The sequence below is a fragment of the Coregonus lavaretus genome (genome assembly GCF_964263955.1).
Source record: "Coregonus lavaretus genome assembly, chromosome: 17".
In the NCBI taxonomy this organism is placed as follows: domain Eukaryota; kingdom Metazoa; phylum Chordata; class Actinopteri; order Salmoniformes; family Salmonidae; genus Coregonus; species Coregonus lavaretus.
The window spans coordinates 24,706,637-24,734,122 of NC_140004.1; the positions used below are offsets into that span (position 1 = coordinate 24,706,637).

The 27,486-nt window shown below is 44.7% G+C and overlaps 1 protein-coding gene across 4 annotated transcripts; it reads left to right on the forward strand.

The window, feature by feature from the left end:
* Positions 1-4,053: 4,053 nt before the first annotated feature.
* LOC311144963 (RILP-like protein 1) lies at positions 4,054-27,410 on the forward strand. Of its 4 annotated transcripts, none has more exons than XR_014614557.1 (8): positions 4,054-4,576; positions 8,379-8,526; positions 18,055-18,173; positions 18,416-18,691; positions 18,977-19,257; positions 20,630-20,728; positions 24,610-24,826; positions 25,733-27,410. XR_014614557.1 is itself a non-coding variant. In XM_084181156.1 (8 exons), exons 1-8 carry the CDS (start codon positions 4,289-4,291, stop codon positions 25,736-25,738), a joined length of 1,305 nt encoding a protein of 434 aa, XP_084037282.1. In that variant the 5' UTR covers positions 4,054-4,288; the 3' UTR covers positions 25,739-27,410. The 4 variants fall into 4 exon arrangements, 2 of the variants coding, with proteins under 2 accessions (XP_084037282.1, XP_084037281.1); XM_084181156.1 differs by having other exon boundaries at positions 24,610-24,697; XR_014614558.1 differs by having other exon boundaries at positions 4,063-4,576; positions 18,990-19,257; positions 24,610-24,697.
* Positions 27,411-27,486: the final 76 nt, after the last annotated feature.

The window sequence follows — 27,486 nt, forward strand, 5'->3', positions numbered from 1 at the left end:
CAAATCTTTTTTTATTGCAACAATGCCATTTTGTGTCTGAACTTTTTACTTATAGCCTACTGTTTATTAAAAAGAAACTATGTGAACATCATTTTATTAGTATGGACAGGATCACAACATATTGAACTAGGCCATATCTGGGACAGCCTCATGTTGTAATTTTCTATGTTGGTTGGTGGAAAGGAAGGAGACATTGGCACACAGATCATGCGGAAAAGCACACATTTCCAAACATTAAGTCCCTGTTCGATGTCTCTGTATTAGTTCCAGGTTGTCATTACTCCTATAACTTGACCTATTTCTAAGTGGGACTGTGGAACTATTTCCATATCACCACATGATCATCAGTAAGACCAGGGGGTGAGAATGTTCAGAGAAAGATCACCCAACCCTGTTTAGGTTACCTCGCTTGATTCTAGATTTGACCAATTAACACCTGGTCCAGGAACAGCTCCCATCATTAAAGCATGTACTAGTTTAGCTATACACATGGAAGTATAATTATGCATTTTTATATACAATAGGAAATTCACTCAATAGGGATTAGCAATCTGCACATCACAAATTAATCTTTGTATCTCTTCTAGGTGCCCCCTAGCCACTGAATGTCTCTCACAATGGGTATATAAAACTGGCTATGCATTCAAAGGTCGTTGGTGAAGATGTTGGTATACAAATGGAATCTACAGTTGAAGTCTGAAGTTTACATACACTTAGGTTGGAGTCATTCAAACTCGTTTTTCAACCACTCCACAAATTTCTTGTTAACAAACTATAGTTTTGGCAAGTCGGTTAGGACATCTACTTTGTGCATGACACAAGTAATTTTTCCAACAATTGTTTACAGACAGATTATTTCACTTATAATTCACTGTATCACAATTCAACTAAGTTGACTGTGCCTTTTAAACAGCTTGGAAAATTCCAGAAAATGATGTCATGGCTTTAGGTGTACCTGTTGATGTATTTCAAGGCCTACCTTCAAACTCAGTGCCTCTTTGCTTGACATCATGGGAAAATCAAAAGAAATCAGCCAAGACCTCAGAGAAAAATTGTAGACCTCCACAATCTGGTTCATCCTTGGGAGCAATTTCCAAACACCTGAAGGTACCACGTTCATCTGTACAAACAATAGTACGCAAGTATAAACACCATGGTACCACTTAGCCATCATACCGCTCAGGAAGGAGACGCGTTCTGTCTCCTAGAGATGAATGTACTTTAGTGCGAAAAGTGCAAATCAATCCCAGAACAACAGCAAAGGACCTTGTGAAGATGCTGGAGGAAACGGGTACAAAAGTATCTATATCCACAGTAAAACTAGTCCTATATCGACATAACCTGAAAGGCCGCTCAGCAAGGAAGAAGCCACTGCTCCAAAACTGCCATAAAAAAGCCAGACTACGGTTTGCAACTGCACATGGGGACAAAGATCGCACTTTTTGGAGAAATGTCCTCTGGTCTGATGAAACAAAAATAGAACTGTTGGGCCATAATGACCATCGTTATGTTTGGAGGAAAAAGGGGAATGCTTGCAAGCCGAAGAACACCATCCCAACCGTGAAGCACATCATGCTGTGGGGGTGCTTTGCTGCAGGAGGGACTGGTGCACTTCACAAAATAGATGGCATCATGAGGAAAGACAATTATGTGGCTATATTGAAGCAACATCTCAAGACATCAGTCAGGAAGTTAAAGCTTGGTCGCAAATGGGTCTTCCAAATGGACAATGACCCCAAGCATACTTCCAAAGTTGTGGCAAAATGGCTTAAGGACAACAAAGTCAAGGTATTGGAGTGGCCATCACAAAGCCCTGACCTCAATCCTATAGGACATTTGTGGGCAGAACTGAAAAAGCGTGTGCGAGCAAGGAGGCCTACAAACCTGACTCGGTTACACCAGCTCTGTCAGGAGGAATGGGCCAAAATTCACCCAACTTATTGTGGGAAGCTTGTGGAAGGCTACCTGAAACGTTTGACCCAAGTTAAACAATTTAAAGGCAATGCTACCAAATACAAATTGAGTGTATGTAAACTTCTGACCCACTGGGAATGTGATGAAATAAATAAAATCTGAACTAAATCATTCTCTACTATTATTCTGACATTTAACTTTCTTAAAATAAAGTGGTGATCCTAACTGACCTAAGACAGGGAATTTTTACTAGGATTAAATGTCAGGAATTGTGAAAAACTGAGTTTAAATGTATTTGGCTAAGGTGTACGTAAACTTCTGACTTCAACTGTATGTGCTTGACAAATAATGATCACCTTGAATTTTTAAAGAGGAAGGCTACTTTCCAAAGCTAAAAATGGACGGGGATCTAATGTGTGTATGTGACAGCACAAGGGGGCTGTACAGTATGTGGATCTCTTTTGCTTCTGGGAGCTTTTCTTAATGATTACTTTTATGTTCTTTCACCTGTATTAAACATGTTTATACATTCAAATCTATTAATATATTTTAGTAAAGATTACTGTGGTTCCTCCATGTAATAAGTGTACGTCAAATGAGCAATAAATGTTTATGGACATATCTGTTTGTTCCTCTGTATTTTGGACGGTAAAACGGTAGTTGTGTCAGCAGGTTTTTAAAACGTCAGTTTTGTTAACTGTAAATATTTGGCTATTGCTATTATTGACCCAGGAATAGTTTACTGGGACGAGGCATAAATGAGGGCAAATTGCCCAACATAGAGGGGCATTATATAGCCTAACAAACTGACACATCCTCCGAGGATGTTTGAAAATGGTAAACAGAAGAAACAAAATATAAATGCAACATTTAAAGTGTTGGTCCCATGTTTCATTAGCTGAAATAAAAGATCCCCGAAATGTTCCATATGCACAAAAAGCTTATTTATCTCATTGTATGCACAAATTTGTAGACACGCCAGCCCAGGACCTCCACATCCAGCTTCTTCAACTGCGGGATTGTCTGAGACCAGCCACCCGGACATTTGATGAAACTGGGTTTGCAATTCAAAGAATTTCGGCACAAACGGTCAGAAACCGTCTCAGGGAAGCTCATCTGCGTGCTTGTCGTCCTCACCAGGGTCTTGACCTGACTGCAGTTCGGCGTCGTAACCGGCTTCAGTGGGCAAATGCTCACCTTCGATGGGCACTGGCACGCTGGAGAAGTGTGCTCTTCACGGATAAATCCCAGTTTCATCTGTACCGGGCAGATGGAAGACAGCGTGTATGGCGTTGTATGGCCGAGCAGTTTGCTGATGTCAACGTTGTGAACCGAGTGCCCCATGGTAGTGGTGGGGTTATGGTATGGGCAGGCATAATCTATGGACAACGAACACAGTTGCATTTTTACCGAAGGCAATTTGAATGCACAGAGATACCGTGACGAGATCCTGAGGCCCATTGTTGTGCCATTCATCCACCGCCACACCTTCATGTTTCAGCATGATAATACACTGCCCCATGTCGCAAGGATCTGTACACAATTCCTGGAAGCTGAAAATGTCTCAGTTCTTCCATGGCCTGCATACTCACCATACATGTCACCCATTGAGCATGTTTGGGTTGCTCTGGATCGACGTGTACTACAGCTTGTTCCAGTTCCCGCCAATATCCAGCAACTTCGCACAGCCATTGAACAGGAGTGGGACAACATTCCACAGGCCACAATCAACAGCCTGATCAACTCTATGCAAAGGAGATGTGTCTTACTGCATGAGGCAAAAGGTGGTTACACCAGATACTGACTGGTTTTCTGATCCATGCCCTACTTTTTTTTTTAAAGGTATCTGTGACCAACATATGCATATCTGTATTCCCAGTCATAGATGAGGGCCTAATGCATTTATTTCAATTGACTGATTTCCTTATATGAACTGTAACTCTGTAAAATCTTAGAAATTGTTGCATGTTGCGTTTATATTTTTGTTCAGTCTACATTCACGTTCATGTTAACATTGGGCAAGAATGATTAATTCATAGAGGATAGAAAGAAGCCAAACTTGATGACCTGAAAGTGCCAGTCACAAGTACACTTCAGCAGCAGAACCAAGAATACCTTGACATGCGCAGTAGGCTACACGGACACAGTTCATACCTCGTGATAGGTATTGGATTGCACTGTCTGGGGAATCTGGAAGTTGATAATTATTTTAGAAATAGGCCTACATTATAATAGTAAAATGTTTAGGGGTTTTAGCAGTAGGCTATAGGAAAGAATAGCAATAAGAAGTAGGCCTAGATTGTACTACAAACGTTACAGAATAATAACTGTCAGATAACTGTCCTTGTTGATTTCGGGGAGGGGAGAAACAGCCATGGAAGACTTCGGAATACCCCTGGACAAAAACGCGACGGAGTTGACCGTTATGGACGTCTATGACATTGCCGCGGTTGTGGGCCAGGAGTTTGAACGCATTATCGATCAGTTTGGATGCGAAGTTTTACTGCGGCTGATGCCCAAAGTGGTCCGGGTTCTGGAAGTTCTGGAGGTGCTGGTCACCCGAAACAGTATCAACCCAGAGATAGAGGAGCTACGGCGCGAGCTGGACAGGTTGCGAATGGAACGGAATGACAGATTGGAGAAAGAGAAGATACATCAAAAGGTGTGTTTACGAAAGATTCAGCTGACGTGTGCAACACGAAGAGTAGCCTGCTACTCCATGTATTGGCTTTTCATGACATTCCTCTGCTCTATGACACGTGGTGTCACATTGCACAAGAGCATGTTGACAATAGTTTCGTAAGTAATGTCGTACACATGCTGGATCCACAGTGCACCAAATACCTTGGTTTCAGACTCTTAATTATCCTTACAACTCTGAAGACTAGCCATTTACATGCCAGTCGGAAGAATGTAGGTGTTTTATCTCTGAACACTCAAAAGCTTGTTTCTCCACCCGACAGTTAATATAATAATATAATAATAATATGCCATTTAGCAGACGCTTTTATCCAAAGCGACTTACAGTCGTGCGTGCATACATTTTTGTGTATGGGTGGTCCCGGGGATCGAACCCGCTACCTTGGCGTTACAAGCGCCGTGCTCTACCAGCTGAGCTACAGAGGACCACAGTTGGATAAGGGGAACCATAGGTTGTTAACAACACTCGGTGGAGACTAGAGATCCTGCCATTAAATTAACCTGACACTCGCACCTCACCATTTTTACAGCTCTCCCACTCGTCAGGCTCCATACATAAAGTTTACAACATAAGACATTAGTAAAAACATACATATATATATATATATAACCCACTGCCCAAAAATAAGTCATGTAAAAACCTAATACATTGCAAGCACTAACAGTGCAATACATATTTATAAATAAAAATACACAAAGACATTTATCACCAAAAACTATATAAAGGGAAGTAAAAAGAAGGGGGTAATGTTCTGTGTGTATATGTAACGGTGGGTGAGTGAGTGGGAGTCTGTGCAAAAACGTTTGAGAAGCAGGTGTGAAGAGTTCGTGAAAAGTCGTAAACGACAGGTGTAGACTAACAGTTAAATGCTTACTTACTGGTCCTTTACCAAAAATGCGGAGTTCAGGATAATTTTTGTTGTTGAAATAGTGACACAATGAATAAATACACAGTGATAATGAATAACAATAACGAGTAAAAATAACATGGGCTATATATATATAGGGAGTACCAGTACCAAATCGATGTGCAGGGGTACGAGGTAATTGAGGTAGCTAGTATGTACATGTAGTAGGGGTAAAGTGACTAGGCAACAGGTTTGATTAACAGTAGCATATGTGGTAACTGAAAGCGTGTGTGGTTGAGTGGCGTCAGTATGCATGTGTGTGCGTGTTGTGTGTTGGGGTGTCTGTAAGTATGTGTGAGTGTGGGTAGAGTCCAGTGTTTGTGCATGGCGTCAGAACAAGAGAGTTAGTGCAAAAAAGGGTCAATGCAGGTAGTCCGGGTAGCCATTTGATTAGCTATTTAGCAGTCTTGTTTAGTAGTCTTAAGGCTTGGGGCTAGAAGCTGTTCAGGGTCCTGTTGGTTCCAGACTTGGTGCACTGGTACCACTTTGTGTGCAGTAGTAGAGAGAACAGTCTATGGCTTGGGTGGCTGGAGTCAGAATTTGTTTTGGGTCTTCCTCTGACACCGCCTGGTATAGGGGTCCTGGATGGCAGGGAGTGCGGCCCCAGTGATGTACTGGGCCGTACTAACCACCCACTGTAGTGCCTTGCGGTCGGGTGCTCTGCAGTTGCCGAACAAAGTGGTGATGCAGCCTGTCAAGATGCTCTCAATGGTGCAGCTGTAGAACTGAGGATCTGAGGGCCCATGCCAAATCTTTTCAGCCTCCTGAGGGGGAAGAGGTGCTGTCGTGTCCTCTTCACAACTGTGTGGGTGTGTGGACCATGTTAATTCCTTAGTGATGTTGACACCGTGGAACTTTGCAGGTGATTGTGGTCTATTGTACAATCAGATGTTTTGGGTAGGGCTGCAGTGGACGTGGACGGTTGCTCCGGTTTTCATTCTGACGGAGCCTTTTCTCCCAATAAGCACGCTTGGTCCTTCTCCAGTCTGCTGATACAATCAGGTCCTCAAACTCAGGGGAGTGCCATGGTGGGGAAGTTATAAAAAATCTGGGTCTGTCTCCACATCAGACATCATTTCTTCAGTTGCCCCTGCAAATCGCTGCTTCTCTTCAGCAGAGAGTTATTTTGACCGACTGGCCAGAGCCTGTGAAATTACAGGAGACAATAAGTTATTCTGCCCAATAAACAAACAGTCTTGAACCCTGGAATCTCAACAACAAAAAAAGCTAAAGAAGCACTCACTAAAAGCTGTGGAACCAGTCTCAACTTGCAGCTGCATCTGAGGAGTTAGTGTGGTGTATTAGCAATGGTTATATGCATCAAAATCCTTGAGAAAATTGTAAGATGTAGAATTATACAGTCAGTCCATGTCTTTATGAGACTACTCGCCTTCAAAATCTGCCATGCTCCACTCTCCATCTGTGCACCTTAATCTCAGCTGACTGACCAGCAGACCCAGTACACAGGCATTGTGCAGACTTCCTGAGACACGACAAAGAAAAAACATCAAATTAAGTTGATGCATGATATTCTCACCTCTATTTCATGTAAAATATTTGAGAATGTTAAGATAACTTCCATACAACTTATGGATAGCTTATTCCATCTTGCTCGACGAACGCTCGTTCCAGTGCAGGCGCTGGAGAAGTACTCTGTTGTAGCTGCTGCTGTTGGAATTGTTGAGCTACTTGTGTCATCAGCCTTTCGTTCATATCAGCCACCGTGTTGTAGTCCGGCATCTGATTCAGCCTGCCCATGAGTTGTTGGAAATCCATGCTCTCGTTTGGTGATGCATCGTTTACTTGCACGAAGAGGCTCCTGGTGGTCCCACGAACTAATTGGATCAATGAAAAAAAAAAAAGAATTCAATAGCCGCTTCTCTCTTTTTCTGTATTTTACTAGGCATGTAAGAATAGCTAGCTACCAAGCTAGCCGTTCTTCCAGCTAACGTTGGGTAGCTAACATTAGCCAATGTGCTTTGGTAGGTAGCTAGATAACGTTAGCTAGCTAACTTTGCTTGCCAGCTAACATTAGCTTGTTTTAGTCAAAACAGCAACGTTCAATTTCTTACTCCTACAACTAGAATCCATGTAACATGATCATGTTAGCTACAACGTTTGTTATCTAGCTAGGAAGGTTGTGGCCGTTGGTTGTAGAGTATTGCAGACTCAGAGTACCGTTATAAACGTGATCCGTAATGATCTCCATGGCTTGGTGCTACAAATAGAAATTCTGGGAGTTGTTCATTGTTAGCTAAAATAATATATTTGTTTTAGGACCGCCAATAGAAAACACACACAAATTAATTGTTGTGCCTTTTAAAGGGAAGTGGTATGGCAGAGTTTTCAAATCGCGTTCATTTGATTTGTCATTTTCAACCGTCACGCCCTCACTTCACTTTGATTGGATTATTTACCTTTCAATCACTACGCCCTCCCTTCTATTCCCATGCATTTGATTGGCTGATGAGTTTGTGCCAGTGTTTCATGAAACTACACTTCCTGTCCCATCAAAACAGAAACTCTGTGATATAAGTGTGTCGCTCCAGCAGAGACAGAAGAGGACAACTCTCTGGCTAATTTTTGCGGGTTTATTTACAAGTAGACCAGACCCAGCTGCTATCGCATTGGCGTCTATAGGAGAGCCACCCCTTAAGTAGACCAGAACTGTAACAATTTTTTAAATGGTAAACGGCTTGAGTAAGACATCTTCATTTATCCACCATCTTTGTCAACCAGTCTTTTTACCTTTAATCAATGACACCTTTGTGTTTTATGTGCAATTATGCAGAATGAAAAAGTTAAAGATGCTACACCTGTGTGTGTATGTGTGGGTGCGGTTGATGCTTTCCCCAGGAGTTGGAGCTGGTGGAGGATGTGTGGAGAGGGGAGGCCCAAGACCTGCTGTCTCAGATCACACAACTGCAGGTGGAGAATAAGAGCATTCTGAAGAGCCTGGCCCTAAAAGACTCACCTGTGACTGAGGAGCTGCAGAGACAGGAGGGTATGTGCAGCACAGAGTCAGTATGGCATTTAGCTGCAACGTGGTCTCAGAGCATTTCATATTATTCTTTAAGTAAATCCGAGACTCCATTTACATTTACATTTTAGTCATTTAGCAGACACTCTTATCCAGAGCGACTTACAGTTAGTGAGTGCATACATTTTCATTTAGTATGAAATGTCACGTTTCTAATGGTATGTATTAATTTGTCGATCATCCATTTCATTTGATATGTTACAACTTACAATTGGTATTATATGTTACGAATTGCAATTTGTACAATATGTTACGAATTGCAATTCCTACAATATGTTACGAATTTGAGACACGTACAATATGTTACGAATTTGAAAAACGTATGATATGTTACGAATTCCAATTTGTTGTGGCTAACGTTAGCTTGGGGTGGCTAACTTTAGCTAGGCTAGGGGTTAGGGGTTAAGCTTAGGAGTTAGGCTAAAGGGTTAAGGTTAGGGTTAGCGGAAGGGTTAGCTAAAATGGTTAAGGTTAGGGTTAGGGTTAGGGGAAGGGTTAGCTAACATGTTAAGTAGTTGCAGAGTAGCTCAAAAGTAGTAAATAGTTGCAAAGTTGCTAATTAGCTAGAATGCTAAAGTTGTCCGTGATGGAATCGAACACGCAACCTTTGGTTTTTACCTTAAGTTACCTTCTATCTTATGTAACCATAGCAACATAACATATCATACTAGTTTGAGTGTCCTGGATTTACATTTACTATGTTACGTCTAGTCAATGAGACCAGTCTGAGTTAGCACCTTGTCAAAAACAGCACAAGTTATAACACAGGCCTACATGCATAACATGCATATGTAACAGTTAAAGGGATACTCTGGGATTTTGGCAATGAGGCCCTTTACCTACTTCCCCAGAGTCAGATTAATTATTGGATACCATTTTTGTGTCTCTGTCCAGTATGAAGGAAATTAGAGGTAGTTTCTTGAGCCAATGAAGAATTCCAGTCATTGCGCTAACACTAGTTAGCAATTGCGCTAGCGCTAGTTAGCAAATTCCTTCAAACTGCACGGAGAGACATAAAAATGGAATCCACAAGTAGATAAAGGGCCTCATTGTCAAAATCCCAAAGTATTCCTTTAAGAACGTACCTTAAGCTCACTCCACAGCTAGCTTGAAATGTCGCCAATGGAGCTATCCAATTGGATACTTTTTTATAGCTCAGTCAGTTGGTACGTTGTCAAGGAGGGCGGTCACGTGTTCTAGCAAGGCAGAGGTCCTGGCTTAGAGCCTTGTGTGAGCCAAATCAGGAGGAAGCAGCCTAATCGCCAAGCAAGCAGCATGACGTCTGTTACACATAAGTTCCATTTAAATTACCATTAAACTTAAATGAAATGCAAAGTCTCAAATAGCCGGCACACATTTTCGCAAACCCATACGGAAAAGTAATAGATTTATACAGTGTGTACTTATATGTATATATATGTGTGGATACATAAACTCAGCAAAAAAAGAAATGTCCTTTCACTGTCAACTGTGTTTATTTTCAGCAAACTTAACATGTGTAAATATTTGTATGAACATAACAAGATTCAACAACTGAGACATAAACTGAACAAGTTCCACAGACATGTGACTAACAGAAATGGAATAATGTGTCCCTGAACAAAGGGGGGGGGGGGTCAAAATCAAAGGTAACAGCTGCATTAAGTACTGCAGTGCATCTCCTCCTCATGGACTGCACCAGATTTGACAGTTCTTCCTGTGAGATATTACCCCACTCTTCCACCAAGGCACCTGCAAGTTCCCAGACAGTTCTGGGGGGAATGGCCCTAGCCCTCACCCTCCGATCCAACAGGTCCCAGATGTGCTCAATGGGATTGAGATCCGGACTCTTCGCTGGCCATGGCAGAACACTGACATTCCTGTCTTGCAGGAAATCACGCACAGAACGAGCAGTATGGCTGGTGGCATTGTCAGGCTGGAGGGTCATGTCAGGATGAGCCTGCAGGAAGGGTACCACATGAGGGAGGAGGATGTCTTCCCTGTAACGCACAGCGTTGAGATTGCCTGCAATGACAACAAGCTCAGTCCGATGATGCTGTGACACACCGCCCCAGACCATGACGGACCCTCCACCTCCAAATCAATCCCGCTCCAGAGTACAGGCCTCGGTGCAACTCATTCCTTCGACGATAAACGCAAATCTGACCATCACCCCTGGTGAGACAAAACCGCGACACATCAGTGAATAGCACTTTTTGCCAGTCCTGTCTGGTCCAGCGACGGTGGGTTTGTGTCCATAGGCGACGTTGTTGCCGGTGATGTCTGGTGAGGACCTGCCTTACAACAGGCCTACAAGCCCTCAGTCCAGCCTCTCTCAGCCTATTGCGGACAGTCTGAGCACTGATGGAGGGATTGTGCGTTCCTGGTGTAACTCGGGCAGTTGTTGTTGCCATCCTGTACCTGTCCCGCAGGTGTGATGTTTGGATGTACCGACCCCCCCCCCCCCCCCAGACGCGCGGCTCCAGCCACTGGACATCGCCGGCCAGGAGGACGACCCCAGCCGGAACCCAGCTCCTCTCAGGACCATACCCCTCCCAGTCCACCAGGTAATGGAGCCGTCCAGCAAGTCCCTCACTGCATACGCCGGACTCCCATCAATGTCCAGGGGCGGAGGAGGTGTATCCCGGGGGACGGCATCCGCCAGAGGACCAGGAACCACCGGCCTGAGGAGAGACACATGAAAAGTGGGTGAGAAACGGTAGTGAGGGGGAAGGAGCAGCCGGTATGATGCCTCATTTATCCGCCGGAGGACCTTAAACGGCCCTACAAACCGGGGGCACAGTTTCTTGCAGGGCAGGCGGAGAGGGAGGTTTTTTGTGGACAGCCAGACACGATCCACAGGCTGGAATACAGGGGCCTCACTGCAGTGGCGGTCGGCTTGGTCCTTCTGCCGACGAATGGCCCTCTGGAGATGGACGTGGGCGGCGTCCCAGACCTGTCCGGCCCTTTGGAACCACTCGTCGACAGCGGGCGCATCGGTCTGGCTGGGTGTCCAAGGGGCCAGGGCCGGCTGGTACCCCAGGACGCACTGGAAGGGAGTGAGCCCCGTGGAGGAGTGAATGAGGGAGTTCTGGGCATATTCTGCCCAGGGAAGAAACCTCGCCCACTCACCCTGCCGGTCCTGACAGTGGCAACGAAGAAACCTCCCCAGCTCCTGGTTCATGTGCTCCACCTACCCATTCGACTGAGGCCTATACCCGGAAGTGAGGCTGGCCGTGGCCCCGATCTTCTCCAGGAAAGCCTTCCACACTCGGGAGGTTAATTGGGGGCCACGATCCGAGACGATGTCCTCCGGAAGTCCATAATGACGGAAGATCTGTTGGAACAGGACCTCAGCGACCTGGAGAGCAGAAGGAAGACCAGTTAGTGGCAAAAAACGGAATGATTTGGAGAACCGATCTACGACCACCATGACTGTGGTGAAGCCGTCAGAACGTGGAAGGTCGGTGACAAAATCTATGGACAGGTGTGACCAAGGTCGCTGAGGCACTGGGAGAGGAACTAGTTTGCCTGCCGGGGCGTTCCGAGGTCTCTTCGTTTGGGCACACACGGAAAAGGAGTTGACGTAGCGGGAGACATCAGAAGCCAAGGTGGGCCACCAGTATTTTTGGGCTAGAGAATGCAGGGTGTGCGTAATACCAGAGTGCCCTGCCGTAAGGGTGGTGTGTGTCCAGATCAGCAGGCGGTCACGGACACTGGTGGGTACATACACGCGCCCCGGAGGGGCGTTGGCAGGCGCTGGGTCCTCCTGAGCCACAAGGCGGATGTCTTCGTCCACATCCCAAACGACAGGAGCAACGATGAGAGACGAGGGCAGGATAGGACCCCCCAGATCCTTCCTTTCTCCGGTATGGTGCATCCTGGAGAGTGCGTCGGCCTTCACATTCTGGGATCCTGGGCGGTAGGACAGAATGAATTGGAAGCGAGTGAGAAATTGGGCCCACCTGGGTTGACGAGAGTTCATCGGTTTTGCTGCCCGTATGTGCTCCAAATTCCAGTGGTCAGTAAGAATCCGGAATGGATGGACTGCACCCTCCAGCCAGTGTCTCCATTCCTCCAGAGCGAGGACCACCACCAACAGCTCCCTGTCCCCAACTCCATAGTTCCTCTCTGCGGGGGTAAGCTTTTTAGAGAAAAAGGCACAGGGATACATTTTCTCTGGCTTACCGTGCCGCTGGGAGAGGACCGCACCCACGCCCTCCTCCGATGCGTCCACCTCCAGGATGAAAGGACGAGATGGATCTGGGTGATTTAGGATGGGCACTGTGGTGAACCTCTCCTTCAGCCTCTTGAAGGCAGCGTCAGCCTCAGGGTTCCAGGCCAACTTCTGAGGCCCACCCTTAAGGAGAGAGGTGAGCGGGGCGGCAATGGAGCTGAAGGACCTGATGAAACGCCGGTAGAAATGAGCGAAGCCCAGGAAGCTCTGTAGGCCCTTGATGGTGGTGGGAAATGGCCATGACCTGACGGCGTCCTTCTTCACTCTATCCATGAACACCCCCTGAGGACTGATCCGGTATCCCAGGAAGGAGATGGCCTGTTGGTGCAATTAGCATTTCTCCCCCTTCACCAACAGGCTGTGTTCCCGGAGGCGGAGTAGGACAGCTCGGACGTCCTTGATGTGCTCTTCGAACCTAGCCGAGTAGATCAGGATATCGTCAATGTACACCACCACCTGTCAATCAGCATGTCCCGGAACACGTCATTGACGAAGGACTGGAACACAGAAGGTGCGTTGGCGAGGCCGTAGGGCATGACGCAGTATTCATAGTGGCCTGATGTAGTGCTGAATGGCGTCTTCCACTCGTCTCCTTCCCGGAATCGGATCAGGTTGTAGGCAATCCTTAGGTCCAACTTGGTAAAGTACCAGGCCCCTCGTAGCTGCTCGATGGCCGACGGAACCAGAGGGAGGGGGTACTGGTACTTGGTGGTGACTGCGTTCAGCCCCCTGTAGTCAATGCATGGTCTCAGTCCTCCGTCTTTTTTGGCCACGAAGAAGAAGCTGGCGGAGGCAGGAGAGGTAGAGCGTCTGATGAATCCCTATTTCAGGGTCTCCGCCACATACAGTGGGGAAAAAAAGTATTTAGTCAGCCACCAATTGTGCAAGTTCACCCACTTAAAAAGATGAGAGAGGCCTGTAATTTTCATCATAGGTACACGTCAACTATGACAGACAAAGTGAGAAAATAAAATCCAGAAAATCACATTGTAGGATTTTTTATGAATTTATTTGCAAATTATGGTGGAAAATAAGTATTTGGTCAATAACAAAAGTTTCTCAATACTTTGTTATATACCCTTTGTTGGCAATGACACAGGTCAAACGTTTTCTGTAAGTCTTCACAAGGTTTTCACACACTGTTGCTAGTATTTTGGCCCATTCCTCCATGCAGATCTCCTCTAGAGCAGTGATGTTTTGGGGCTGTCGCTGGGCAACACAGACTTTCAACTCCCTCCAAAGATTTTCTATGGGGTTGAGATCTGGAGACTGGCTAGGCCACTCCAGGACCTTGAAATGCTTCTTACGAAGCCACTCCTTAGTTGCCCGGGCGGTGTGTTTGGGATCATTGTCATGCTGAAAGACCCAGCCACGTTTCATCTTCAATGCCCTCGCTGATGGAAGGAGGTTTTCACTCAAAATATCACGATACATGGCCCCATTCATTCTTTCCTTTACACAGATCAGTCGTCCTGGTCCCTTTGCAGAAAAACAGCCCCAAAGCATGATGTTTCCACCCCCATGCTTCACAGTAGGTATGGTGTTCTTTGGATGCAACTCAGCATTCTTTGTCCTCCAAACACGACGAGTTGAGTTTTTACCAAAAAGTTATATTTTGGTTTCATCTGACCATATGACATTCTCCCAATCCTCTTCTGGATCATCCAAATGCACTTCAGACGGGCCTGGACATGTACTGGCTTAGTACCGGCGTAGTGTGTTACTGATGGTAGGCTTTGTTACTTTGGTCCCAGCTCTCTGCAGGTCATTCACTAGGTCCCCCCGTGTGGTTCTGGGAATTTTGCTCACCGTTCTTGTGATCATTTTGACCCCACGGGGTGAGATCTTGCGTGGAGCCCCAGATCGAGGGAGATTATCAGTGGTCTTGTATGTCTTCCATTTCCTAATAAATGCTCCCACAGTTGATTTCTTCAAACCAAGCTGCTTACCTATTGCAGATTCAGTCTTCCCAGCCTGGTGCAGGTCTACAATTTTGTTTCTGGTGTCCTTTGACAGCTCTTTGGTCTTGGCCATAGTGGAGTTTGGAGTGTGTAGACAGGTGTCTTTTATACTGATAACAAGTTCAAACGGGTGCCATTAATACAGGTAACGAGTGGAGGACAAAGGAGCCTCTTAAAGAAGAAGTTACAGGTCTGTGAGAGCCAGAAATCTTGCTTGTTTGTAAGTGACCAAATACTTATTTTCCACCATAACTTGCAAATAAATTCATAAAAAATCCTACAATGTGATTTTCTGGAGAAAACAATTCTCAATTTGTCTGTCATAGTTGACGTGTACCTATGATGAAAATTACATGCCTCTCTCGTCTTTTTAAGTGGGAGAACTTGCATAATTGGTGGCTGACTAAATACTTTTTTCCCCCACTCTACTTCTCCATGGCCTCAGTCTCCGCCATGGAAAGGGGGTAAATGCGACTCTTCGGGGGGTGTTGTCCCTCCAGCAGGTCAATGGTGCAGTCCCAGGGCCTGTGAGGAGGGAGACACGTAGCCTTTACTGAAGAGAAGACATCGGAGAGATCTGCATACTCACGTGGAATGTTGGGCTGGAGGGCGGACTCCGGACTCTCCACTGACGTGGAACAACAAACCACCGGCAGGCAGGTCTTCCGGCATGAGGGGGACCAGGCTGTGATCCTCTTGGTGCTCCAATTGATGGTGGGGTTGTGTACTCTGAGCCAGGGCAATCCCAAGACAATCCGGTGAAGGGGTAACGTGACGATGTGGAATGACAGCTCCTCGTGGTGCTCCGGTAGTGTGGGAATGGTGATGGTGATGGGGAGAGTGACGTGTGTAATGGTGCCTGATCCAAGGGGTTTATTGTCCAGTGAGGTGACGTGTAGCGGAGATGGCAGTGGAACGGTGGGCAACCCCCATTCAGAGACCAGCTCCCTATCTATAATGTTCCCCGCTGATCATTGCGGTAGAAATGGAAGAGAAGGAATAACCAGTCACCGTTATGAGAACTAAAAACAATGGTTTTGTGATAGGAGCTGACGTAACACTCACGGAGAGGCGACGGGAGTCTTACCGCCTAGATAGGGAGCCGCCAGGAGATCTGTGGTCCGTGGTTGTGTAGGGGGTGCTGCCCACCTCCATGGGTGAGGACTCAGAAGCAGGGCGGCTTCCATAGCTCAGAGGGGGTGAGCGTCGAGGCTCCGGGAGGTGTTGGGAATGCCGTCTCTCTCCCAACATGTCGTCAAGACGGATGGACGTGGTGATGAGGGTATCAAGGTCCATCTCATCGTCCCGACATGCGAGTTCCGTCTTGATGTCCTCCCATAAGCCTCTCCTGAAGGCAGTGCGCAGAGCACGCTCATTCCAGCCGGAAAACGCTGCCACCGTGCGAAAGCTCAGAGCGTACTCGGACGCTGGCCCCTCTCTCTCTGTTGTAGATGGAGGAGACGCTCACCCCCGCCCTTTCCCTCCGTGGGATGATCAAACACCGCCCTGAACCTAGCGAGGAAGGTGGGGTAGGGAAGCGCCACTGCCTCCTCTCCTTCCCAGACTACCGTGGCCCAATCCAGCGCCTTTCCTTTAAGAAGTGAAATCACCAGCACTATCCTGGCTTGGTCAGATGGATATGCCCCAGGCTGACGTGCCAGATAAAGGGAAACCTGTAGCAGGAAGCCGCTACATTTAGTAGTTTTACCGTCATAGCGCTCCGGTAGGGCGAGGGTTCCCGCAGGAGTGGGTGATACCACGGGAACAGGTGGATTGGGGGCACTCGCCACTCCCTGAGGTGGAACCGAAGCTCTGGGCAGATTATGCAGAGTTTGGAGCACTTCCTGCATGGCGGCGTTCAACTGGGCAAGCTGGTGCTGGTCGAGGCACTGGGAAACTCCTGCTGCATCCATTTTCATTTGGTGTGTGATTCTGTGACTAGTGCTGAGTATACGAAGAGGCAGTACGCAGACGCTGGAATTAACATGGTCAAGATTTACTTAACAATTGGCAAGAGAAATAACCAAGATAGAGTAAATGACATGAAGCTTAACAATCACACACAACATCATCCAGAACAGTCCAGGGCTAAATAGGAGTGGTGATGAGATGATGAGGTGCAGGTGCGCTGGAGGTGATTAGGGTGCGTTGGGTTTCCATTCCGGTGTTGCCGAGGTGGTGCGCTCAGACCGGTGGCTCAGACTGGCGAATCAGAGCGCCGGGGAGACGTGACATGGAGAACATAAACTACAGAAAGTAGAGCATTGTATTGCTGGCAACACAGGGTCTCTGATCACCATGTCAGTGAACACCTGAATTTCCAGCTGTACCTAAATCCAGTAGGAAGACATGATCAGGTGATGCACCATAAATGGGACTGATTTATACGTTGAAGTGTCATTTGACCTACATGCTACCAGGTGCCCCTGGAATATGCGTGTGTATGTTTTAGTGTGGGTGTTTGAGTTTGATATCAGGTATTGGCATGTTATGCAGGGTGTGACAGGGACCCATTTCATCTCATTATCTGTTTGTGTCTTGTGTTAATATTTTTTGTCTCGCTGTATGTTTTGACGTAAAACAAAGCATTGCCCAGGACAGATCAGATTGAACCTACTAACCCTCATCAAAAGTGTTCCTTTTTATGAGGGTTAGTAGGTCTTATTGGTCTATTATAGGGTTATATCATGTCTATGAAGCCATGAGTCATGATCCTCCATTAGAAGAAGTGTGATGTCAGGTTCTGCATGTAAGCCAACATCTCATCTTTTAGTGTGTTTGTGTCCACTACATGTGTTAACTTGCTGACATCAGAGACAGAGGGTGAGGAGGCAGTAAAGGGAACTATTTTAAAACCAGACAGAAATACAGCCCATGTGCGAGTCTTTCATTGGTCACCATGGCTATATTTACTCATAGGGCCAAAACACACATGAACCTAGAAACACCGAACAAATCAGGATGACCAACCAGCTATAATACTGAACATATACGGACACATATTACATCTCATGTATGCATGACATGAGATGAGAAAGCTCTCTGGTAGATATACTTCTGACTACATGCATTGTACAGTATGTGCTATTTAAGACTGAATTCCTTTGCCATTTAGATATAGTATTATTGTCCCTTGGTAATGCTCTGAATAAAACTACATAACATTCGGAAGTATTTAAATTCAGCAACATTAGTTCAGCAGCATTAGTTCCACCTGTTACATTATCACAGTTAGTTTTATTTAACACAGTATGTGCTGATATATGTTTATGTGTTAATGCCTGTGTGGGCTGTATGTGTGTATGTCTTGAACAGGTGTGTCAGAGAGAGAGCGTCAGCTGATGAAGATGCTAAAGGAGGTGGTAGACAAACAGAGGGATGAGATCCGGGATAAGGACCATGAGCTGAACCTCAAGAACGAGGACCTGGAGGCGGTGAGGCTTGTCTCTTTCCATCTAGTAGCATTCCACACTCCCTGAACTACATAAGACATCGCTCCTAGGCCTCCTACTGTCTGTAGCCTAATGCTCCAGCACATAGATGTCTCATCTTTCACAGTTGTTCTCATGCCTGAGGAGGACACCAACTTCCACAAACAATCTGGACACTCAGAGTTTCCATCAGTTCATTACAGACAAATGAGTAGGATTAAATGGACTCCTTCCTCCCCTTATAGATTCAGCTGCAGCAGCACCGTCTGATGAAGATCAACCTGGACCTGCGGCACAGGATCAGTGTGGTAGAGGCTCAGGGCAAGGCAGTGATCCAGCAGAAGGCTGAGCTGGAGGCTGTGTCCCAGGCGCGACAGCAGGAGCTGGGGGCCCTGCAGCAGGAGGTGGCAAGGCTGAAGGAGGAGCGCCAAGAGTGGGAGCTGGACATAAAGAGGTCAACCGAGGAGGAACCGTCACCCTCAAAGGCTGTGATGACAGTGCTTACACCAGCGTCGGCTAAGGTAACCACAGTTACAACCCCCTACCTGATCAAGTCCATTACATTTCTCTTTAAGACACCATTACATATCTGTACGCTTTACCTTATAGAGTTAAGAAGATTATAGAGTTAAGAAGATTATACCCAAATTACAGGGGTTTAAGTTCCCTATTGACAAGAACAAAATAACATTACATCCACCCAAGGAGGGTGAGTCATTCTTGTAGATTAGCTATTGAGTATCATTGCCACTGCTCACAAAGCCTTTCATAGCACTGAAAGTGACCATGCTATTTCCCAAATCCAGTCATTGGTACCAGCATCAGCAGCCTCCATCGTACACAATTCTTTTTGGGCGGAATGCAGAGGTGACCATGAATTCCTGGCACAGTGCTTTGAGTCAGCAGAGAGCCCTCCTGTCCTCCGGCTGTATGACGAGGAGCATGAGGAGGAACCTGATGCCCTGGACCAGAAGGAGTCCGACAGGCCCCACTTTACCCTTGAGGAGCTACAGGACGTCCTGCAGGAGAGGAACGAACTCAAAGCCCAAGTGTTCATGCTGCGAGAGGAGCTCATCTATTACAAAAGGTTACATGATGTGAAAAAACGAAGTGAATAAAAAAAAAAGATTCACCTAGAGTTGAGGGACAAGGGACTATCATCACTTTTTAATACCCCTGTCTCTTCAACTGCATCTTATGTTATTACGATACTGAACAAAAATATAAACGCAACATGCAACAATTTCAAAGATTTTACTGAGTTACGGTTCATATAAGGAAATCAGTCAATTGAAATAAATTCGTTAGGCCCTAATCTATGGATTTCACATGACTGGGAATACAGATATGAATCTGTTGGTCACAGATACCTTTAAAAAATAAAGTAGGGGCGTGGATCAGAAAACCAGTCAGTATCATGCAGCGGGACACATCTCCTTCGCATAGTTTTGATCAGGCTGTTGATTGTGGCCTGTGGAATGCTGGATATTGGCCAGATCTGGAACATGCCATCGTACACGTCGATCCAGAGCATCCCAAACATGCTCAACGGGTGACACATCTGTGACTATGCAGGCCATGGAAGAACTGGGACATTTTCAGCTTCCAGGAATTGTGTACAGATCCTTGCGACATGGGGCCGTGCATTGTCATGCTGAAACATGAGGTGATGGCGGCGGATGAATGGCACGACAATGGGCCTCAGGATCTCGTCACGGTATCTCTGTACATTGAAATTGCCATCAATAAAATGCAATTGTGTTCGTTGTCCGTAGTTTATGCCTGCCTGCCCATACCATAACCCCCCCGCCACCATGGGGCACTCTGTTCACAACTTTGACATCAGCAAACTGCTCGCCCACACGACGCCATACACGTGATCTGCGGTTGTGAGGCTGGTTGGACGTACTGCCAAATTCTCTAAAACGACATTGGAGTTGGCTTATGGTAGATAAATGAACATTAAATTCTCTGGCAACAGCTCTGGTGGACATTCCTGCAGTCAGCATGCCAATTGCACGATCCCTCAACTTGAGACATCTGTGGCATTGTTGTGTGACAAAACTGCACATTTTAGAGTGGCCTTTTATTGTCCCAGCACAAGTTGCAGCTTCTTGATATGCCACACCTGTCAGGGGGATGGATTATCTTGGTAAAGGATACATGCTCACTAACCGGGATGTAAACACATTTGTGCACAAAATGTAAGAGAAAAAAGCTTATTGTGCATATGGAACATTTCTGGGATCTTTTATTTCAGCTCATGAAACATGGGACCAACACTTTACATGTCGCGTTTATATTTTTGTTCAGTGTACATTTACTAATGATGTAGTATTCCACTTTCTCCTTTTCATTTTTTGTATTTAGTTCATAATACAGACAAACACTTGATAGCCCCATCTTGATGACTTCACTAAGTCCACAGTCTTTTAATGAATCCCTTCTCCCTGCCTCAGTGAGGAGTTGGAGAATGAGATTTACGGCATCAACTTGGATCCACCACTTCAGTCACAGCCTGCAACCGCTGAACAGCCTGACTCAGGGATCAAACGTCTGTAAGTACTGAGACCCACTACACCTACACCATAATACCCCACTCTATCTCTCTTGATGGTATATGCTCAGGCCACACACATATAGGTGCTCAGCGTATCATTCCCACAATCTCTAACATTTTCAAACAAGGTTGTCACTAACCACGTTTCCATCCACAGTTTTTATGCAAGTAAAGTCATCACGACAGCTGTGATGGAAGTTTCAGTAATAAATAAATAAATGCTGACCGATAATTTGTTCGTTCGACGTGGTGGGATCTTTTTGTGTCAATAAAATTAATAATGCGAGAAATGCCGGTGGAAATGCCTTTATGCGTAAATATCGATATAATAACCATCGTATCAAAGTACTCCTGAGTGGCGCAGTGGTCTAAGGCACTGCATCGCAGTGCTAACTGTGCCACTAGAGATCCTGGTTCGAATCCAGGCTCTGTCGCAGCCGGCCGCGACCGGGAGACTCATGGGCGGTGCACAATTGGCCCAGCGTCGTCCAGGGTAGGGGAGGGAATGGCCGGCAGGGATGTAGCTCAGTTGATAGAGCATGGCGTTTGCAACGCCAGGGTTGTGGGTTCGTGTCCCACGGGGGGCCAGTAAAAAAAAAAAAAAAAAAAAATATGTATTCACTAACTGTAAGTCGCTCTGGATAAGAGCGTCTGCTAAATGACTAAAATGTAAATGTAAAGTAAACTTGGAGTCATGAGATGATATGGCGTGTGGTCCTCCCACTACGACTCGGGAAACAATGCAGTTTATTAGGATACAGATGAAATAAGTTATTTTGAACTTCACAGGGTGGTGAAAGTGCAAGGGGATCTTGATGCTCCATTCCAGTAAATATCGAGGGTCTTAATCTGGTGACATGATGATTGATGCTTGACTGCCGTTTTACAATTTTTTGTATTTTTATTTAACCTTTATTTTGACAGGGAAAACATATTGAGACCTAGGTCTCTTTTCCAAATGCGCCCTGTATAATACAATATAAAATACACATTAAACGAAAAATATATACACTACATGACCAAAAGCACCAAACTTTACAGTTGGCACTATGCATTGGGGCAGGTAGTGTTCTCCTGGCATCGTGAAGAGTGACTCATCACTCCAGAGAACGCGTTTCCACTGCTCCAGAGTCCAATGGTGTTGAGCTTTACACTATTCTAGCCAACGCTTGGCATTGCGCATGGTGTTCTTAGGCTTGTGTGCGGCTGCTCGGCCATGGAAACCCATTTCATGAAGCTCCTGACGAACAGTTATATTGCTGACGTTGCATCCAGAGGCAGTTTGGAACTCGGTAGTGAGTGTTGCAACCGAGGACAGACAATTTTTACGTGCTACGGGCTTCAGCACTCGGCGATCCCGTTCTGTGAGCTTGTGTGGCTTACCACTTCATGGCTGAGCCGTTGTTGATCCTAGACGTTTCCACTTCACAATAACAGCACTTACAGTTGACCGGGACAGCTCTAGCAGGGCAGAAGTTTGACGAACTGACTTGTTGGAAAGGTGACAACCTATGACGGTGCCACGTTGAAGGTCACTGAGCTCTTCAGTACGGGCCATTCTACTGCCAATGTTTGTCTATGGAGATTGCATGGCTGTATGCTCGATTTTATACACCTGTCAGCAACGGGTGTGGCTGAAATAGCTGAATCCACTAATTTGAAGTGGTGTCCACATACTTTTGTATATATAGTGTATATACACTACCGGTCAAAAGTTTTAGAACACCTACTCATTCAAGGGTTTTTCTTTATTTTTACTATTTTCTACATTGTAGAATAATAGTGAAGACATCAAAACTATGAAATAACACATATGGAATCATGTAGTAACCAAAAAAGTGTTAAACAAATCAAAATATATTTTATATTTGAGATTCTTCAAATAGCCACCCTTTGCCTTGATGACACCTTTGCACACTCTTGGCATATTCAGAGGTGTAGGGAGGGTGAAGTCTGTGAATCCAAAAAATAGGAATTATCAAAGTAAACTTGGAGTCACGCAATGACATGTTGTGTGGTCCTCCCACTACGAGCATGCAGTTTATTAGGATATAGATGAGTTATTGAATTAAGTTATGTACTTCACAGGGTGGTGAAAGTGCAAGGTGATGCGTTTGATGCTCCTTTCCAAAAAATATCGAGGGTCTTATTCTGGTGACATGATCATCGATGCTTGGCTGCCGTTTGACAAATAAAAATAATCTATTTTGTCCATGTTAATCTCATAACGTAGGGTATACCAGCACTGTATCTGCCAGCTGTTGGCTAGAGCGCACGTGCCAATACCAGAGTACGTACACTCGCTAGTCTAAAAAGAAAAGGTTCCTGGAGTATCCTTTAATGGATCCTCAAAGAACCTTTTGGGATTAATTTTTAACTACCCCTCCCCTATTATTATTATTAATAATAATAATAATACGCATAACAATAACAACAAAAACACAATATTTTAGTTCTTAGTGTTTATTATGATTTTAGTGGCAAAGCAAAATTAAAAAATCAAAATATGAGGTAAACTCCCAGCAGAGCTCCAAGTCCAATTGGTATATCCTCTGGCGTGTTGATGTTAATGTGTTGATGTTCTCCGTATCCATAGCGAGAATGATTTTGCAGTGCATGGTGATCGAACAGGTTTCCTGTTATACTCATCAGAGGTGTAGGGAGGGTGAAGTCTGTGAATCCAAAAAATAGGAATTATACAGATGATTAACAAACCATGCTCACAACAGTATTCATAGCTTGGTTTTTATGGTAAATGTAAATGAAAAAAACTGTTTTGATAATCGTTTTCATACACATACCTTGTCCATAATGTAGAGGCCTATGGGATATTCATTGAAGAGGTAAGGGAGGAGGATGGTAAATGTGATCGGCCTAACATACCAATACCAATTGACATACCTTTGCATGGCTCCTCGTCTGTATACCTGCAGACACAAAAGTGTGCAGTTCAGTCATCTGCACCCAATACAGCTAGTCTTCAACATATTATTTTAGCCTACATATTCTTACCTCTTTGTTGATTGATATCCATTGAATTGTGTCCATTTTCTGTTTTAGAAAGATTTGCACAAATAGATGGTATCATCATAAAACAATATCAATATAGATCATACAAGGGACAAACATTACCTTAAATTGAGGAGATCTTTACATTTTTCAGTTAAGTGCCTGCACCTGCTGTCCTTTCAAATCCAAATGTTTCACTTGGGCAGTTAGGTTCCTGCAAGAACCCTCACCAACTGAGGAGGTTCCTCAATGAACCCCACCTCCTATGGGGTTCTTGGAATAACCTTTTGGGGGCCATTTTCAGTGCCAAGAACACTAAGGTTCTTCGAGGATCTTAGAAGAACCCTTGTTGAACCCCTAATTTTTAGAGTGTATATAACGCTTTTCTTTTTTTTGAGAAAACCATCAGCGTTGAAAATGCGATGGAAACCCATTTAACTTTAATTTTTTAAATAAACGCAAAAGGTATTTTTATGTGCACTACGTCATCATGCACAGACTTGTATCACCAACAAGTCAATTTGATGGAAATACATCTCTGGTGGGAAAATGTGCATATTGTTTTTACGCAGATTTTAGAATATTCGCATGAAAATCTGTCGCCAATTGGGTGGAAACCTAACTAATGTCATACTTCCTGTCATAGTGGTTCAGGTTTGCAGTCAGGGATTTGATCTAGCTTTATATCTGTATGTCACTGACCAATATGCTTGCGTGAGCACCAAAAAAAATAATGACAATTTAGTTTACACAATGCTTGTTTGGGAATGTTATATTTGTGGAAGGACCTATAACAGGACGAAGGGATGAAGTTTCAAACTCGGACTAGTCATTTCACTTATGTCTCTTTGTCTGTACTTCTTTGGACAGGATATTCACTGCAGTAATGCCGATGGTAGCAGCAGGGTTGATTGCAGACGATCCAACGTTACAGCCGATCAGACGACTTATGTCCTTTGTATGAACTTTTACATTTATTTTATCTCTTTTTGTGATGTCATTGTTCTTGAGCCAAGCACCTCCACTGTGCCAAAGCCCCTCCTCCGCCTGTCATCTCAAATGCAATGCTTCCTTGTGATCATGATGTGTGAGTAGAATGTGGGAGTATTCTTATTGGCTGATAATGTGTAGATCTTGAACCAGCTCATCATAATAGATGCCACGATCATTAAAATGGTCACCTCTTTTGCCAAAATACTAAGTAGAAGGCCACAAATCCACATATGCATGTTGTCTGAGCTAGGATTGTCTCATAGCAGGATAGTCACTGTTGACAGCTCTTAATTTGTTGAATAAAGTGGAGTGACTAACTATGTAACCCACTGACAGGGCAAAGCTTATGCACCCCCCAACCTTTTGTTTAGCACTTTTCCTCATGCAAGCACTCATTCTGCTTTTGTTCAATGTTATCACTCACACTTCATGAATAATCTTAAGTGTAACCAATGTATTGCTATTGATCTTAGCAGTAGTCAAATCAAATGTTATTTGTCACATACACGTGTTTAGCAGATGTTATAGCGGGTGTAGCGAAATGCTTGTGCTTCTAGCTCCAACAGTGCAGTAATATCTAACAATTTCACAACATATACCTAATACACACAAAACTTGTAAGGAATGGAATTTAAGAAAATATACATATATATGGACAAGCAATGACAGAGCGGCATGGACTAAGACACAGTAAAATATTATAGAATAGAATGCAGTATACATATGAGATAGGATAGGATAGAAGTAATCCTTCTACCCCCCTTACCCCACCCCAAAGAAAGAAAGAAAGAAAAAAATTAAAGAAAAAAAAAACATATTGTAAAGTGGTTATCCCACTGGCTATAAGGTGAATGCACCAATTTGTAAGTCGCTCTGGATAAGAGCGTCTGCTAAATGACGTAAATGTAAATATTATTAAAGTGAGTGTTGTCATGGCTAGGTATTTTTTTTTGGCAGGGTGTAACCTAAATTCTTAATTTCTCTCATTGCACCTATCCAGGTTTAGCATCTTCTCCGGAGAAAAGAGGCGACCTGAGGAAGTGCCGGATTTGTGGGAGAGAGATTATTTGCACACAGAGCAGGCTCAGGAGGCACTGAAGCATCCATAACCAGTGACCTACACAGAGTGCACCAAACATTAGGAACACCTGCTCTTTCCATGACATAGACTGATCAGGTGAATCCAGTTGAAAGCTATGATCCCTTATTGATGTCACCTGTTAAATCCACTTCAATCAGTGTAGATGAGGAGACAGGTTACAGAAGGATTGTTAAGCCTTGAGACAATTGAGACATGGATTGTGTATGTGTGCCATTCAGAGGGTGAATTGGCAAAACAAAATATTTAAGTGCCTTTGAACGGGGTATGATCGTAGGTGCCAGGCGCATCGGTTTGTGTGTGTCAAAAACTGCAACGCTGCTGGGTTTTTCCACACTCAACAGTTTCCTGTGTGTATCAAGAATGGTCCACCAACCAAAGAACATCCATCCAGCCAACTTTACACAACTGTGGGAAGCATTGGAGTCAACATGGGCCAGCATCCCTGTGGAACGCTTGACACCCTGTAGTCCATGCCCTGACGAATTGAGGTTGTTCTGAGGGCAATAAGGGGGTGCAACTCAATATTAGGAAGGTGTTCCTAATGTTTTGTACACTCAATGTATAATATCCCATGCTGGTGGTCTCCAAGTAAAAACAGCACAGGACTGGGCTTCTGGTCAGTACACCCACAATTGCCATGCGAACAGCCCAGGACAGCAAGTTACCACCAGAGGGTGTAGGGGAGCGCCAGAGGGAGAATTATTGGAGCACTGGTTGAATACAGTACCACAAATATGTGCTCAGGCTTGGAGTCAGATGATTTATATTTAAGGCGTAGTTTTCCAGCAGAGCTTGGTGTTTTGAGGCCTAGAGTGACAGTTCCTCCAGGCAGAAGTGAGTAAGATGAACCTAAGAAGAGGGAAGGAAGAAAGTCATGAAGAGCCTCATGCCAAGAGGGATTGTCAGGACAAAGTTGTCTCTTGTGGGGACAATGGAGAGATGGATTCTGGAAAGAGTAATGTGCAATCAGAGATATCCTGTGCCTTTTGAATACATTTTAGGTTGTGCAGCCTATGGTGCTTTATACTAGCAGTAAGTATTAGTGTAACTTCAGAGATAGCTCACATGTTTATTTTATCAATAAAAGCAAACTTTTACCAAGTCTGATAAGGAGGCCCCAAGGTAGACAAAATATATTGAAGGCATTTTGACGTGGTTTGATGTGATGTAACTGTATCGGTCATATTTCAATGTTATTTATGTAAATAATTTATTTTGGACTATACTGCACTTAAGTTTCCTAGTGTCTGTTAGTCTGAATATAAAGCTGACATATTGTTGACTGTTTGTGATGTGAATATGAACACACACCATTTTTCCTATAGATATGGGTTTTCAACCCGTTTTCAATGTGTGCTCAATATTCATTGTGGACACCTAAAAATATGAAATTGCACAATGTTTTAATGCCTGTCAGTTCTTGCATTAAAATGTGAGATGTTTTGGCCTTGTTCAATTTGATAGTTTTATCCCTGCTTTTTCAGTGACCCCTGCAAACGTTGAGATCCCCAAGGCCCCCCTGGTTGATGGAATGTCAATTAAACTTCGAATTTTAAAGTATAAAATTGAAAATACCGGCGAAACATCACGTGCTGTTTCACCTGATTAGTGTGGCCCTACTGGATTATGTGCATGGCCTCACCTGTCGCCAG